At 41.8% G+C, this 16,930-nt stretch overlaps 5 protein-coding genes and 1 non-coding gene across 6 annotated transcripts, besides 2 other annotated features; 3 read left to right on the plus strand and 3 right to left on the minus strand.

The window, feature by feature from the left end:
* Positions 1-335: a telomere (Subtelomeric repeat; terminal 24 base repeat (GGTGTGGTGTATGGGTCTTTCAGC) differs from terminal repeat in Ashbya gossypii (GGTGTGGTGTATGGGTCTCTCAGC) by one base).
* Positions 336-5,890: a telomere (Subtelomeric repeat; similar sequence found at 12 out of 14 telomeres in Holleya sinecauda).
* A 5,517-nt stretch (positions 5,891-11,407) lies between these two features.
* AW171_hschr52863 lies at positions 11,408-11,479 on the minus strand. Its single transcript has one exon. It is a non-coding gene; the product is annotated as a tRNA-Asp (tRNA).
* Positions 11,480-12,014: 535 nt separating this feature from the next.
* On the plus strand, positions 12,015-13,661 carry AW171_hschr52864 (HEL344Wp; the record flags this gene model as incomplete). Its single annotated transcript, XM_018132786.1, has 1 exon — positions 12,015-13,661. The coding sequence occupies one exon, from the start codon at positions 12,015-12,017 to the stop codon at positions 13,659-13,661; it is 1,647 nt and encodes a 548-aa protein (XP_017987933.1).
* A 1,057-nt stretch (positions 13,662-14,718) lies between these two features.
* AW171_hschr52865 (HEL343Cp) lies at positions 14,719-15,045 on the minus strand (the record flags this gene model as incomplete). Its single annotated transcript, XM_018132785.1, has 1 exon — positions 14,719-15,045. One exon carries the CDS (start codon positions 15,043-15,045, stop codon positions 14,719-14,721), a length of 327 nt encoding a protein of 108 aa, XP_017987934.1.
* A 55-nt stretch (positions 15,046-15,100) lies between these two features.
* On the minus strand, positions 15,101-15,367 carry AW171_hschr52866 (homeobox domain-containing protein; the record flags this gene model as incomplete). The annotated part of the gene is made up of 1 exon (XM_018132784.1): positions 15,101-15,367. One exon carries the CDS (start codon positions 15,365-15,367, stop codon positions 15,101-15,103), a length of 267 nt encoding a protein of 88 aa, XP_017987935.1.
* Positions 15,368-15,432: 65 nt separating this feature from the next.
* On the plus strand, positions 15,433-15,831 carry AW171_hschr52867 (HEL341Wp; the record flags this gene model as incomplete). Its single annotated transcript, XM_018132783.1, has 1 exon — positions 15,433-15,831. One exon carries the CDS (start codon positions 15,433-15,435, stop codon positions 15,829-15,831), a length of 399 nt encoding a protein of 132 aa, XP_017987936.1.
* On the plus strand, positions 15,816-16,019 carry AW171_hschr52868 (HEL340Wp; the record flags this gene model as incomplete). Its single annotated transcript, XM_018132782.1, has 1 exon — positions 15,816-16,019. One exon carries the CDS (start codon positions 15,816-15,818, stop codon positions 16,017-16,019), a length of 204 nt encoding a protein of 67 aa, XP_017987937.1.
* Positions 16,020-16,930: the final 911 nt, after the last annotated feature.

The following is a 16,930-nucleotide window of genomic DNA, read 5'->3' on the forward strand; positions in this document are numbered from 1 at the left end:
ATACACCACACCGCTGAAAGACCCATACACCACACCGCTGAAAGACCCATACACCACACCGCTGAAAGACCCATACACCACACCGCTGAAAGACCCATACACCACACCGCTGAAAGACCCATACACCACACCGCTGAAAGACCCATACACCACACCGCTGAAAGACCCATACACCACACCGCTGAAAGACCCATACACCACACCGCTGAAAGACCCATACACCACACCGCTGAAAGACCCATACACCACACCGCTGAAAGACCCATACACCACACCGCTGAAAGACCCATACACCACACCGCTGAAAGACCCATACACCACACCGCTGAAAGACCCTCACTCGTTAAACCATTCCTCAGCTACAAGACAGCTACCAGACAACAAATACGATCTAACTTGCTGCTCTCGTGGACATGTGCTGCTGGACATGAATTGACAGGCACTCTACAGGCACGCGAACCTCATCATCTTGCCAGTGTCCGGTCTCATGGCTAGCTATGAATAGTCTCAGCTAGAAGACCAACAACAGATCCAGTTTGCGAACCTCATCAATGTCAGTCTACATGTCAGTGTCAATGGCTAGATGCAATTACTCAGCTACCATCAATACAGATCTACTTGCGCACCTATCAATTGCCAGTCTACATGCCAGGTCAATGGCTACCTATAACCTCAGCTAGAAGACCATCAATACAGATCTAGCTGCGCAGCGATCAAAGTCCAATGTCAGTCTACATCCAGTCTAATGGCTAGAAGACAACCATCAAATACAGATCTACTTGCCACCTATCAATGTCAGTCTACATGTCAGTGTCTCATGGCTATAACAGTCTCAGCTAGAAAACCAAGGTAAGATTCAACACTCGGCTACCATCAATACAGATCTACTTGGCACCTATCAATTGCCATTGCCAGTGTCGTCCAATGGCTAGTGACAGTTAACTTAGCTAGAAATCAACCATCAATTCATATCCACTCTACATGTCAGTGTCTACATGGCTAGATGCAATTACTCAGCTAGAAGACCGATCTCAGTTGCAACCCAAGATTATTGGATAGTGGCGGCTACTGCTTGGGTTACATACGGTGGACCATCAGTACAGCATAACGGCTATTAGTCTCAATTAACAAGTGCCTATTGAGTAGTATATTCTATTATTCCCAATCGTCTACAATGCAACGGTTGTAAAGTCATACTATATTCCCTCATCAATATTACCCAGATTCACCCCCCTTAGCTACAAGACAACTACAAGACAACAAATAGCGAGATCTAGCTGTCTGCTGTGAAGTAGGCACTCACAGGCACGCGAACCTCAGTCGGTGCTCCCAATTAAGTATCCCAGTCTCCCAATTGAGTATCCAGCATAGCGCCAGTCGTACATGTCAGGTCTCATGCTAGCTATGAATAGTCTCAGCTAGAAGACCATCAACAGATCCAGTTTCGAACCTCATCAATTGCAGTCTACATGTCAGTGTCTCATGGCTAGCTAGAACGTCTCAGCTAGAAGACCATCAATACAGATCCAGTTTGCAAACCTCATCATGTCAGTCTACATGTCAGTGTCTCATGCTAGCTATGAATAGTCTCAGCTAGAAGACCAACAACAGATCCAGTTTGCGAACCTCATCAATTGCAGTCTACATGTCAGTGTCAATGGCTAGATGCAATTACTCAGCTATAATCAATACAGATCTACTTGCGCACCTATCAATTGCAGTCTACATGTCAGTGTCTCATGCTAGCTATGAACAGTCAGCTACAAGACCATCAATACAGATCTAGCTGCGCACCGACCAAAGTCCAATGTCAGTCTACATCCAGTCTAATGGCTAGAAGACCATCAATACAGATCTACTTGCGCACCTATCAATTGCCAGTCTACATGCCAGTGTCAATGGCAGCGATGACAGTTACTCAGCTAAATACCAAGGTAAGATTCAACACTCGGCTACCATCAATACAGACTACTTGCGCACCTATCAATTGCCATTGCCAGTGTCGTCCAATGGCTAGTGACAGTTAACTTAGCTAGAAATCAACCATCAATTCATATCCACTCTACATGTCAGTGTCTACATGGCTAGATGCAATTACTCGGCTAGAAGACCGATCTCAGTTGCACCAACATTATTGGATAGTGCTGGCGGCTACTGCTTGGTTATATACATGTCCAATTGTACAGCATAAGCGCTACTAGTCCCAGTCAACTAGTGCCATTCAACTAGTCTCATCAACATATATAGTACTTTCTTAACTGTATCTCCAAGATTATTAAAGTGATAGTATACCTCACTTGTTAAACCATTCCTCAGCTAGAAGACAGCTACCGACAACAACAGATTTGAGAGGTCTAACTGATGGGTCAAGAATTGACAGGCACCGATAAAGGCACGCGAACCTCATCATATTGCCAGTGTGCCAGTCAGATCCCAGATTCACCCCCTCAGCTAGAAGACCACCATCACCATCAATACAGATCTACTTGCGCACCTATCAATTGCCATGTCCGTCTACATGTCAGTGCTCATGGCTAACAGTCTCAGCTAGATGACCAATCTACAAACCAGCTATACACCAAGATTATTGGATACGTATCTAACAAAGACTACTGCTTGGGTATATACAATGCTTTCAGCATAAGCCAGTGTCCGTCTCAATGACCAGCATGAAAGTACTCAGCTAGAAGACCAGTAAGATTCAAACACTTTGCTACACCAACAACCCAGTTAGATCAGCTACACACCAACCATTGGACATTACCGTGCATTGTTTGGCGGCTACTGCTTGGGTTACATACGGTGGACCATCAGTACAGCATAAGCGGCTACTAGTCTCAATCAATTGGTCCCATTCAACTAGTCTCATCAACATATGTAGTGTATCTTAACTAGTATTCCCAGGTCATCTACAATGCAAGATTATTAAAGTCATAGTATATAACCTCATCAATATTACCCAGATTCGCCCCCTCAGCTAGAAGACAACTACATGACAACAGATTTGAGAGGTCTAGCTGATAGGACATGTGCGACAGTAATGCAGGCACCAATACAGGCACCCGAACCTCAGTCGGTAGCTCCAAATTAAGTAACCCATTCTCCCAATTGAGTATCCAGCATTAGCGCCAGTCTACATGCCAGGTCAATGGCTAGCCGAGGACAGTTACTAGCTAGGAACAGTGTCAATAGCAGCGATGAACAGTTCTCAGCTAGAATACCAAGGTAAGATTCAAACACTCAGCTACCACACCACATTATTGAATACTTGCAGTACAGTGTATCAATCTGCTACAACATACAATCAAGAGCTATCAATGTATCGCCAGTTTACATGCAGTGTCGGTAGCTCGCGGCTATAATCCCAATTAACATAAGTGTGCATGAGTTGTATTCTTAACATACTTCAGCGAGAAGCCAAACCAAGAGCTGTGACCTGATAGCATACGTAGCATCACTTAGACATCGTCAGCTAGAAGATACAATCAATTGTCACAGCTCTCACTTCAAAACGCCTACTGCTTGGTTGGTATACTATACAACGATGCTAGCACTGATGGTTTTATCACTTGGATATCGTCTAGCCATCTTCAAGCAAAAATAAATATAGTATGTATTAGTAATCTCGGTTCTAGAGCGTGCGTGTATGCTTGTCCACTTCGACTCCGTGCTTAGGCCCCTTGAGCTCTTGTATCTTGTCAGTATACTCAAAGCATAGGTACACTTGTAACTTGGGTCTGAACATCATAAGAGAACTACCTTTTATCATGCAACTCTTCTTCGCTTTGCGTTTTTAAATTTCAGACTTAAAAAATATCTTACAGCACTTAATATTCAGAATATCTCAACATTTTTACATAATACAAAGTGACATTTTATCTTAGCGTACAACGTACAGGTAGTAGACAAACCAACATATTACTGGAGATAGCAAAGGATAGTACACAACTGTAAGTTGGAAATCTCTCCTAAAAGTGTGATATGAGTGCTAATTTTAAGTGACCAAGCTCTGTTTAAACCCTTGTAATTCATCTGCAGCTCGCAAAGCCATCGACATCCTTAGCTGCACTTGTATTATCGCTTCACGGAAAACACTTATAAAAGACAGAGAATATCTTCTTCTTGAGAGAAACCCTTCCTATGCTCCACAATAACTAACTACAATACGAAATATACAATGCTAGCATCTCAAAGTCCTGTTTTTCTCGAGTGGTAATTTACAGTAAACAAACCAATTATGCCCAAGTTTAGGAAATACACAGCTACATAAACATGGCAGCGTTTTCTTTAGCCAACTATATATACATTTAAATATTTGAGAATAAATACATCTTTTAACTCTCAACCGGAGCCCACCATGCTTATGCACTGTCAAGAACTGCTCGCATCTTTATAACAGAATCGGTATTCTATAGCTCCGTCTATCACTTTGTCACGTCAGCAATGGAGTGCCTTATAAAGAAAAATATATTCCGCCATTGTCTTATGGAACCTTTCCATTACTGGGGCTCTGCGCTTCATGTACGCAACCACTCAGCGCACAAGGTTACCTAAGTGCTCGCTGTGGCAACAATTCACCTACAAATCTGGAACAATGATTTGTTCATCCTCCGGTGAGCACGCGTCCCAGCAGTCCCCGTCGAGACCGCCAAACTGGTTAACATACACCTCCGCAATAAACGCCATGTTTTCATGCATGTAACTGCATTCAACCTTGTCTTGGTTCCGAGGATCTTTAAACGCATGGTAGCATACCTTGTCCCTGTTTCCATCAATAATAGCCGCCATAGCCGGTCTTGCCAGGTGCATCCTGTCTGCCTCAGATAGTCGCAGGTATTCAGCTGTGCGGTCACGATCAACAACGTGCGCCGTGACCCCAACCCATTGGATCACTTGACCTTCGATTACTTTACAGTCATTCCCACAATCACGTTTGGCCAACACATCTTCAGCGGGTTCTAGCAAAAATGCAGACCCCGGATTTGATGCAGAAGACGCAATAGTGTCCACTAACGTCTCCAGTTTGGTTGGCAGCAAGTTTAACGCAATTACCAGGTCCTTGCCGTCGGACATTGTTATCAAGTAGTTTGAGTCACTAGGATCTGTCTGGGCTGCGCTGCTTAAACGGCCTAGAGTGCGACCAAAAAGCCCTTCTGTTGAGCCAACCACGTTATCAATGACGTCGACAGACATCACCGAATACCCAGCCGACATAAGCCTAGTGGCGGTACCTTCACTATCAGTTAAGCCCATCCCACCCAAAACATTGGCTGTAATTTCTCGGCGGACTGACCTCCCATGTCCTGCCTCTGCGACATGCTGCTTCAAGCCCTCTAGTAAAGCGGTTGAAAGTGCAGAGACAATCAGCAGCAATATACAGGATATCCTCCTCCACAAGCCAACTGCGTTCAGCAATAGTTTGTCGATGAAGTTATTTCCACAAACTGCGGCTGTAACTCCTGCGAGAACCTTCCAAGCACCATATGCAGTACCACGCCAGAAACCATTCCCCGGTGCCGTAAAAAATGTTTTCAAACCTTTAATGACATTAACTCTTTTCTGGAGAAGTGGAAAAGCCCCGGCGAAAGCTACAGCGACTATGACTATAGATAGCAGAGTTATCAGTGTAGGTTTATATGAAACCAGTAGTAAGTTTCTAAGTAAAATCTGTTGCTCGTTAAAGTTCAACACCGTGCCGGTTGTAATTTTAGTGTAATCTATACATATTTATGCTAAAGAATGATCAGAAACCATTGGCGTAGTGTAAAGGTTCAGGCCATATATATTGGATGTTGGTTGCACACTTAACTAGTTAAAGGCAAGACTCTCCTAACATAAGCATCTTGAAGTAAACATATTTATCCTCTACAGTTACTTTGGATCTCGTGAGTAGTGCGTTAAAGGAACTTTGATAGCACACTTCGTTTATCGGGGCAGTGGAGATCCTCGGTTCCCTTATCGGACTTTAATAATTGGATTCATTGGTTATGGATGCTTGTAGCAACATTTTCTAGCAGCAGTAGCTAAACTCATAAAACTTCCCCAAATAGAACTTCTACTTGTACTCATATTGCAACGGTTCCCATGCTTAGTGGATGTAGAATATTGAGTCCTACTATATACGATGATTCTAATTCTGTATGCCAGCATAAACGGCTACTATTCCCCAATCAACATAAACTTCTATTGCTGGATAGCTAATGTGCATCGCTTCTGAATTGGGCGGAATACCGATTAAGGTTGGCGTGCCTGTAACAATACCAATTATTGTCATTAGCTAAACCCCCCCTTAAATCTGTGTTTTGTAGCCGCGGTCTTCCACCTGGGGTTGATTAAAGTGAGGGTGTTATATACTGTGATATACTACATCATAATCACAATCTCGTGTTAGGAATCTAGACTACACTAGAGACAAAACAGACGTAAACGTCGCTGTGTTAATAAGTCCGGTTATAGAGCGTCTTTTGTGCATGTAGATCTTGAGCCTACTTACCCAACTAAGGCCCTTTGAAATGAACTTTTGTCCTCGTCAATGTAGTGAATAATACAGGTACACTTGGAATTTGGGTCTGAAAATCATAAGACAACACTACTTTTCGTCACGGCAGGTCTTAAAAACTTTTTATGTCAAATATAAAATATATCTTACAGCGCTTCATTTCAGAAGATCTCATATACTTACATAACAAAAATTGGCGTTTTACCTTAGGATATTCGGTACATGGTTTGATTTAGCACAGCAGAGACCTAAGGACCTTCTTAACACCGATCTGCCGCAGACGTAGCAATCTTCCTGAAGCGTACGGCCTATTCTATATTTTACCAGAACAAGTAGCCTACAACCCAATATACTGGGGATTAGAAGAACTTGCAAAGGATACTGCTGAAATATAAATTTGAAGTTTCTCTTAACAAAATGACGTCTATGAGAGCTAATTCAAGTGTTCATCCCCTGTCCAACCCTTGTTATTAATGTGCAGCTAGCAAAGTCATCGACATCCTTAGCTGCACTAATATTATCGCTTACACAAGCAAAAACACTTATAAAGACAGGTAATGTGTTCTTCTTAGCAGAAAGCCTTCCTATGCTCCAGCAAGCAAGCAATTAACCAATACACAATATACAATGCCAGCATCTCAGGGTTCTAGATTTAAAGTACATCAGCAAAGTTTGTATCCTAATTTTGCGCTAACTTATGGTCCTCCATGGTCTATGTATAAAGATAGTAATCACTATTCTCATCCAATGGTTCACAGTTACAGCCCTATACTTCCAATTTATCTCGACTGAAGATGCTCCTGACCGAAGTTTTTTGTTTCCATGGGTTTTAGAACATGCAAGGGATATGATCCGCGTTCACCCGAACCAGCTATCTTTTTTTACAGAGAGCTATAGCAGTCTAGTAACAACTTCCATATATATATAACTTTACAGTATACATATCATTTTTATTTTTATACACATTATTATGACAAAAAAACTTCTAGAGGTCCAATGGCTCTGTAGCTACGGCTGCGTTCTGGTAACCCAGAAAGTTATACTTTAGTAACTTGTTACTGAGTTTAGTAGCTTTGGCTGCTCTCCAAGTAGTATACATACTAGTAACATAGTATATAAGCCATTGTCTCCTATCTAAAACCCCCACAGTAGAAGACGACAATAACATCAAAGCATTGTGGTTAGAGGTACATTGAGCTCTCTGTAGAAGCCTGCTACTGTTCGACCTGTTAGAGAGTATTAGCTGCCTAATTAAAGCCAAGCAGAAGAAAACAAATTTCCAGTTCATCATAAATTGTGACAAACTGTATTATATAAGCATTATAACCAAACCGAAGAAATTTACTACGCAAAATGCAAAAGCGGCTGGAAACTAAATATACTCTAATTGAATAGGCAAACATCATTTTCATTGTACTAATTTTTTGGGATGCATTATTACTCATTCTCCACATATTAACCCAGCATTTTGTTCAAAAAGAATGTGGGTGTGATTCCACCAAGACTGAACCCTTTCTAATGACTAGGCTACTAAATTCAAAAGTAATGTACTAAATGATGCTTCTCTGGGGCATTATATCATTCATTAAGCAGACCATCAGTCATAAACTATGGATCGTTATATCAACCGTAGGATTTACAGCGGAATTCTTAAGCTTGAGGGTGACCTTATCCTAGCACAAATCTTGTGTTACATTGATGCTAGGACAAGTCACTATGCAACTCACACTGTAGCATAACCAGTACAAGTTATTAAAACTACAGGCCAATTAAATCATAATCAAAATGGAGTCGCTTACATATGCTTTAAATGGTTCTTAAAAAACTAAAAATAAATCTTAAATATGTAATAACTATCATATATCTTATAATAAGTATAGTATCAATTGTCTGCATATCTCCAGTGTTGATCAGTCTAAATAGTTGACAAAGCGGCAATATTTGATATCAGGTTTATTCTGACCAAATCTCTGACTCATTTTCTTTATGAACTTTTTGGTTATATTTTAAATTCTATACCAAATCTGTTCACCAGCAGTATTGAATATGGATTGTCTTACATTACTAGCCTTGTTATTTTAATTCGCCACCTCCAAAGTAACGTGGATCACCATGATAACTATCTTCATAGTCTAAATCAACGTTGACATATTCGTCACTATCGTAATCATCCTCATCGTATAGATCATAAAGGGTGTCATCTTCTGGATTCTGGTCTCTTTCTAAACAGATGCCTTCCATATCCATTACTGGTTTGTAACATGAGCCACACCCATTTTGACTACACTCCAAATTTCTACAGCAATAGTACATGTGACATCTGCCAGTCCATGGTGGTTCAGCTTGCGGGCTGCGTGGTTGCAATGTCTGAATCTTTTCACTAGCGGGAATAGCAAAAGCTAAACATAAAAAAGTGTATAAAGTAATACAGTAGCTTAGAAGTGCCATCTTATTAAATGTTGTTAGCTTTCTTTGAATATTGAGAGGTAACCGCAGATGAGCATTAGGAAATTCAGCGAGGTTATATACTGGACAAGAGAGATAAGCAAAAGCAGGTTGTCTAACTGATCGGAAACTTGAATAATATCATCTATTGCTACTGAGATAACCTCGTAATTGCACTCCTATTTTACCTATGTATCCTGCCAAGATTATAAACTATAATCGTATCTATGACAAAAATCCTGATTATGTCAGGCAGTTTGATTGCTCTTTAGATGGAAAACTAATTCAAATGAATCAGCTCCGGAATTTATTTATACAGGCAAATTATACATTAATTCCGCAAAACAGAATGTGGGTAGAGCGATACTGTATGTCCGTACTTGGCAGTGTATAAAGCCAAGTTTGAAGTATCTGAATGTAATTTCTGCTCTTATAACGACCGCTTATGCAGAAATAAGTTTCAGAGTAATCATAGCTTCATCAATGCATGAAAATTTTGGCATACAAACCTATTAGTTATTTGGAGTATCAGTGTATTTCCATATAACTACATCTGCTTCCGGATTTAAACTATGGCGACAAACTCCATTATTTAAGCCCATAACATAAGGGTAACATAGAAAGGGTGCTGTTAACCACTTAAATAAAAAAAGCTAAATATGGAAAGGTCATGAATGCAATATGTATTTATCTACATAGTTATTACTGCGTATACGTAAACTAGAACAATATTTAGGCTATCCAGGTATCCGCCATTGTCATATTCTACCGATCATGGACCTGGATCTTCCCAAGGGTTTTCTCCCCACTTTGGATTATAACCAGGATTGTATGGTACCGAAGGCTTTACGCAGCGCTCGCTCTTTGATAACATCTCCTCTATCTCCCGTACTACAGCCTTGTTGTAAAACGCCGAAGTTAAAGAGAACAGGCTGAACAAAATAACACAGCAATTTAAAAGTCTCATGTTGTTAAGGTTTACTATCGTTCTCGCAAAAGTGGCTTAGGTGCAGTATTTAAGAAACAGCAGGTATATACCGCCTTTTTATAATGTATCATATCGATAAGAAACTGCATGTTACTCCAATTGATCGAAACTAAATAGTATCAATCTATTGCTAATGAGATAGCCTCTATAACTCCTATGAACCTTGCAAAGCTTATAAAATAATGGTATCTAGGCAACCAAAGATATCGCTGCAAGTGTCTATCTTCGAATGTTGGTATAATTATAGAACTACATCCGGGTTCAGGGATATTGCGACAATTGCTATTACATAATCCACAAAGAAGTAGCGCTACAACATTACAATACAGATGTCTAAATACTTGGTAGCAGTTTTATAACAGTGTACAGTCTGTAGAAGGCTATATAAGCGTTGCATGTGGACATGTCTCCTCCGGTATTTGGCAACTAAATCTGCTTAGGATCTTCTTTATAGACATTCATGGGCCTGGATCTTCCCAAGGGTTATTTCCCCACTTGGGATTGTAAGCAGGATTGAACTGATGGTTTTCTTGTTCTGGTTGAGGGTGTGTGATTCTAAAACAGTTTTGTCCTTCTCTACACGATCTCAACGGCACAGCAATCAAATTTCTGATATTCAGTGAGAGCCCATCGCTGGGTTCTGTCAATGCCTGGTCTTCTTCACTGATGGGAAGAGCGGAACTCAAATGTGCAAGACTGAGTACAATAAAGCTGTAGTTGAAGAATCTCATATTGTTAAAGCTAGCTGCCGTTCCTGCAAAAGTGCATAGTATATAGAAATCGATGGGCTACCGACACCCAGCACAATTTTATACTGTAGTAGAGAGATATGCAATTAAAATGTACTCCAATTGAAGAAACTGAATAATCTAAAACGTCATTTCTACTGCGATAGCCTATTGCTTCGGAATTTATCATACCCCATTCACCACGTATCACACCAGCACTTAGTGCCAGAAAACGTGGGTGTGCTTAAATCAGCTTTCAATACCTGCATAATGGCCGGGCCTGCGAGATCTCAGGGAGCTTAAATTTCAACCTCTGAAGCGAATCCCGGGATGTGCATTGTGCTGATGTAATACAAAATGGCGTTTATCAGACTCGTATTTTTTTTTTTGTAGAAGAGCTACTGCCGTTATTTATCGGTTAGACTGATAACGAAATACTATTTACACCTTTATAAAAGCACTATTGCTTGCATTAGTTGCCACTGCCCACACTTAGCGGTGACATGTGTATCTTCTGCAACAGTCATATACTTTTTGGGCTCTGATTATAGACTTTCAGCACTGAAATTAACAGCTACATGTATTTACTATCTCATGGAGTTACGTAGCATAAACGTAATAGGTCCGTCAACATTAGTATTATGACTGAAACGCAATAGCCCTACTCAGGTCACGCTTAGACTGAGAACCCTAGCCAAAGGCCCTGTGGGAAATCAGTATTGTGTGGTTTTATCCATCAAAAAAATACTCCGCGACGGGGAATTGAACCCCGATCCCGCGCGCGACAAGCGCGAATTCTAACCATTAAACTATCGCGGATCACTTGATATCATACCAACGATGTCTCCCTGCATACTCCCCAAATCTCCCCACGAGCTCGAGACTTCAGCCAAAGGCCGTTATTTATTATCCCTTGGCAACTCCGAGCACTCGGAGAGCCTTTTACAATCTTGCCTCGGTTATTTCTGATCAGCAGTAGCAAAATTCCCATCTCCTCTTGCCTGGCACTGATACCCTTTTATCTATGCAGCCGTTTCCTATAAAAGTCATGACTTTGTCTTCGATCTGTCTCGTGCTAGGATAAAAGCCCCAAGACTATCAGCTATTTCGTCATCTGTAGATAACAAATTCTGAGAATCCCAGTGTTTCAGCCTAATGCATGGATTCTGTCTCTATTAAATGTTTACGGTATCAACTTAATTACTTGATATGTTAAGCCACAGTAAAGCATATTGGCGCTCCCTAATATGGTCTGTATTTGTATATAACAAGCATTGGGTAGACTGTAGGTCGTCGTGCTTTGAAAGCGGCCGATACCTGATAATTGGTATAGGTATTGTTGCTAGATTCTGTCATGAGAAACTACTTCCGCGCAACAAAGGAGTCAATTCCAACCGCTCCTGGCAATGGAGAGGCAGAAACTCTCATTGTGAGGCTGGATGAAGGTCGTAGACGGCTAGGCACTTTGTCGGCCATAGGTTTAATTTGCAATAAAATTGTCGGAACGGGTATATTTGTTGTCACGTCCAATATGTACAGGCTTACCGGGTCAGTTGGCCTAACTTTGATTTTATGGGTTATAGGTGCCACCTTTGCCATGGCTGGATTATATGTTTACATGGAATACGGTACTGCTATGCCGCGTAATGGAGGCGAGAAGAACTATTTGGAGTTTGTATTCAAAAGACCAAAATTCTTTGTAACGTCACTGTACGCTGCCCACATTGTGCTGCATGGGTCATCGGTTGCTACTTCTGTTTTTGGCGCGCAGATGGTGCTTGTAGCGCTGAACGCGCAGATCACTAGTTGGAGTATGCGGGGGCTGGCTATTGCTATTCTGTTTTTCTTGAGCGTAGTCAACGGAGTAAGCGTCAAGACAGGGTTATATATCCAAAACACGTTGGGATCGTTTAAAATTCTCATAATCACAGTCATGTCGATTATAGGATTTGTTGCTCTTGCCGGAGGTATCAAAAACGCTGCTGGTACAGCAAACTTTAAAAACGCATTTGAAGGTTCTGGCGACGTGAATATTTATGAAATCGTGACTGCGTTGTATAATGTTTTCTGGGCGTTTGCTGGGTATGGGAGCGTGAACTATGCTTTGGGGGAGGTTCAAAATCCTATCAGGACGCTAAAAATAGCCGGTCCGTTATCGCTGGTGCTTTTGACGGTTCTGTACATGCTTGTTAACATAGCGTACTTTGCGGTTATCCCAAAAGATGTCATACGTAATTCGGAACTCCAGATTGCGGTTGATTTTTTTGGCATTGCATTTGGGTTTAATGCTAGACGGTTTTCAGCGGCTATTATTGCACTGAGCGCAATAGGCAATATGAGTAGCTCCGTTTTCATGCAAGCGAGAATCATCCAACAGCTAGGCAGGGAGGGCGTGTTACCTTTCTCTAACTTTTTTGCGTCTTCGCGGCCTTTTAATTCTCCAATGGTGGGATTGATGGAGAACTTTATTGCATGCACTATTACCATCATTATACCGCCATCGGGAGATGTATATAATTTGATGTTAAACTTAGGCGGGTACCCAATGAACATCATAAATACGGCAATCAGTGGAGGACTTCTGTGGACTTACTGGCAGCACAGGAAGGGTAGAATTCATTGGAACCCCCCTATTAAAGCAGGGGTTGTTATTACGACATTTTTCCTGGTCGGCAGCATATATATGGTCATTGCCCCATATGTTCCTCCATCGGACGGGGGAAATATCTATCACTCTATACCTTACTGGACTCACTGCGTTTTAGCGTGGGGCATTTTTGCCATAGGAGGGATTTATTGGTGTTTCTGGACTCGCGTGTTGCCTAGGTACGGGAACTATAAGTTGACTTATGCAGAAGTACTTGGAGAGGACGGGTTTTGGAGGAACAATATCGTAAAGGTATACAAAGACGAAACTCGTCCTGCAGCAAACTATAACAGTGAAACAAACTCCAATATCTCCACTCAAGGGAAGGGTGGATCAGAAGAGTACATAAAATAGCTTGTTAAGCGAAACATATATAAAGAATTCTAGGTCGTACAGCCGAGAGCTGGCACTAAGTTGAGATCTACAAACTACGTAACGACGTATAGTATATATCTAGCATCCATAATGGGGTTCTATAAGCTAGCTCTGGTTCCATTAGACTTGCTTGAAGCTACTATTTGTGTGGCGGCATAGAAACGTGCGGGGGAGACGATAAGCAACAGCCATCATGAATCTGGGTAATTAGATGCATTTGACTGATAGATACGCTCAAAAACAACTTCATTCTAGCAATCACATAGAAGAATGAGGCGGTAAAGCTTATCGTATACTCCTCTCAGTTGGAAAGTTACTGTGATGCACGAGTATTTTTCCGAGCGGTGCCTGTCAGTTGCAAACTGGCAATTTTGATTTCTGTTTTTGCAAGTTGGCAATATTTGGTGTTCTAATTAGACCCATGAATTTTATGCATGTCTTTCCGGCTTGGGTATTTATTAGCGCAGTGGCCAGAATTGCTCACATTAGTAGCCCGCTGTCATATTTTTACGCTTTCGCGCTTCTTTCACATCTGCATGACAGAGAAAGTATCGTCTGAACCTTTCAGTTTAGCCAGTCGAATGCCTCTTCAATCGCCCTCGAATTACAGAAATAGTAGGTTATTAACAGCATTAGTCGGTACATTAACGTACCTCGTAATGATAGGAAACCGCAACGGTTTATGTACGAACAAGGGGTGTGTTTTTATTAGTTTGCAAGCCAGTGCTCAGTACTATGTAGTATCGTCTTCCTTTCCCTAGAGAAAGAGGGATCCAATGTAAACAACGATAAACCACGGTTGTGTGTGTTAAAAATGAGTCGCCCCTCTGGGGTCTCCATGACAAGAGCTCACTATTGAGGGCGCATAGAGCAGGTGCCTGCCGACACGCTGGGTATTGACAGTGGTTTCATACATTGAAGTCCTGGCGAGCGTGTTTTCGTCGGCTATTTGCGGGGGATCTGCGCCCGGCGTCGCCGGGCGGCGCTTGCTGGCGCGCTAGAAAAGGCCGTAGGACATAGCCGCCGAGGGTACGGATTAGAAGCCGTGGATCTTGATGTTCTTCTTGGGGATGGCGAGCTGGGTGATGAGGAACTCGCAGACCTTGGCTCTCTGGTCGCCCTGCAACTGGATGATCTCGCCCATCTCGTCGTCCTTGACCATGTTGCCGTTGCAGCCAAAGTCCTTGCGCAAGACCTTCAAGATGCGCTTGAGGTCGTACTCCTCGGGGATGCCCTGGACGGTGGTCAAGGTTTTTCTGCCGTTTCTCTGCTGGATACGGATGTGGATGTAGTTGGAGGAGGAGGCTTCGTCGTCGCCGGTGTCAGCAAAGGGGTCGAAGGACTTGAGGTTTTCGATAGACATGGTGGCGGTGGGGTGTGAGGTAGAAGGTAAGCAGAGAAAATTTTCAGCTGTCCTTTTAAAAGCGCGCAGAACGCATTCGCTTATTTGTGAACCATATTCTTATCTGTATAGGTGTTAACCCGCATTTCTCTGCAATTGCCCGTCTTTCTTTGGCGTTGGGACAACGCTTCCTTTCAAACACACTTTCCAGGAACTCCTTTGTTTCCTTGGGTAACACTGTTCTTCTTCGCTGCGTTACAACACCTAGCAGAACACTACATACATCTTGAATGGCTTGACCCGTCTCGTCGATACTAGACACTGACATGCTGTATGGGTACATAATACTACATAGCGGTACTTGCACCCCCGTCTTTACCAGATTTATATAATTAAAAAAAAAAAAAAATGAGGAAAATCACTTTGATCTCTTACAAAACAACCATGACACAGCTACCCAAGAGAACGTCTACCCGCTCCTCCAACTTCCTTAAGCCTCCTGGTTGTCCCAAGTATGTCTTCATACTAGGTACAAAGAAGCCAACCAGACCAAGAAACAAGTTTATTATTATGAGAACAATTTTCCATAAGTCCTCTTCCAAGATCGTCAGTGCAATATGGAAACATTCTCCCAACCAGTTCCAAAAATACTTCCAACTCCTCGCTCAGTTCGAGCACAACTCCCACAACCACAACCACCTTCCTGCTGCCGCCCTCACCGACGCAGATGCCTTTCTTCTAATCGCCCGCCTCCTAAAATCCCGCCAGCAGAAAAAAAAAGTGAAAATGTTATGTGGTCGTTTTTAGTTCCCTGTAAAGTTCGTTACTCCGGCCCGGGGGCATGCGACTCAAGTATCAGAGGCAGGAAGATTGTTGGTAAAGATATTTTATCCAAATTCCCCGATTCCAACGCTTATTTGGGGGTGGCAAGCCTCGATGCAATTGTCAACTGTGAACGCGATGGCAACGACCAAAGGCTCCAATTAGAGCTCTGACATCCTTGCCGTCCTTTTTCTTTGCCCCTATCTTTCCAAGCCTCGCGCTGATACCTTCTCGCGCCAGTGGCACCCTCCGCGTCAGTGACAGGCGTCACCGGTCGCGCCCGCGCCATCACGGACAAAACTCTTTTATAACTATTGCATAGAACATTGATGAAAGTTATTACTTTTCTTGCAGCTATAAGAATTAGGTTTATATATAAGAGATTATTACTAGTTAGTATGTCCTATGTATAAGGACAGAGACTAGCATATTGGTAATCTGATATGGATGAAAGCAAGCTTCTTGGATCTTTATTGAAGTAATTACAGGTATATATGTTATTCTGTCCTAGTTTTAATAGTGAAAAGCTTTGATGGAAATTATTTATTCTAATAAAAATCTTCTTAATTTCAAATCAGGGACTACGTCAGCCCGTTTTTTAGTTGGCATCTATAGAGCTATTAAAGCAATTGCTTTTAATTACTAATATATGATAAATAAGATATTATTCAAACAGAACTGGGTTATTGTATACTCGTGTGTAATAAGCAACTCTCAAATTAATATAAAGATCGCATGATATGTTGGCATTACCCACCAGTTATATTTAGCTTGAATGGAAGATAAGTTTATCGCAACTCTTACCTTGCACTTTTGTTGTTTGTAAACCATTTACAGAGATTTTCAACCGAGGAAAATAACAAGTTGGTTCCTTTATTAAATAATTAATGTTTTGTTTCTATTTCGAAAGCAATGAACACTCGTTGAGCTGTCAACACAGACCGTTTTTGTCATAGATTAATAGGCTGCTTTTGTGAAAGGACAGGAGGGGTTATCCGCGGATTACTTTTATTGGAGGAAAATAAATTACCCAACGTTTTTAAGCATTATGTTCCTATTATAGCATTATTTAGGGGCGCATTGA

The sequence above is a fragment of the Eremothecium sinecaudum genome, chromosome V (assembly GCF_001548555.1).
Source record: "Eremothecium sinecaudum strain ATCC 58844 chromosome V, complete sequence".
Classification (NCBI taxonomy): domain Eukaryota; kingdom Fungi; phylum Ascomycota; class Saccharomycetes; order Saccharomycetales; family Saccharomycetaceae; genus Eremothecium; species Eremothecium sinecaudum.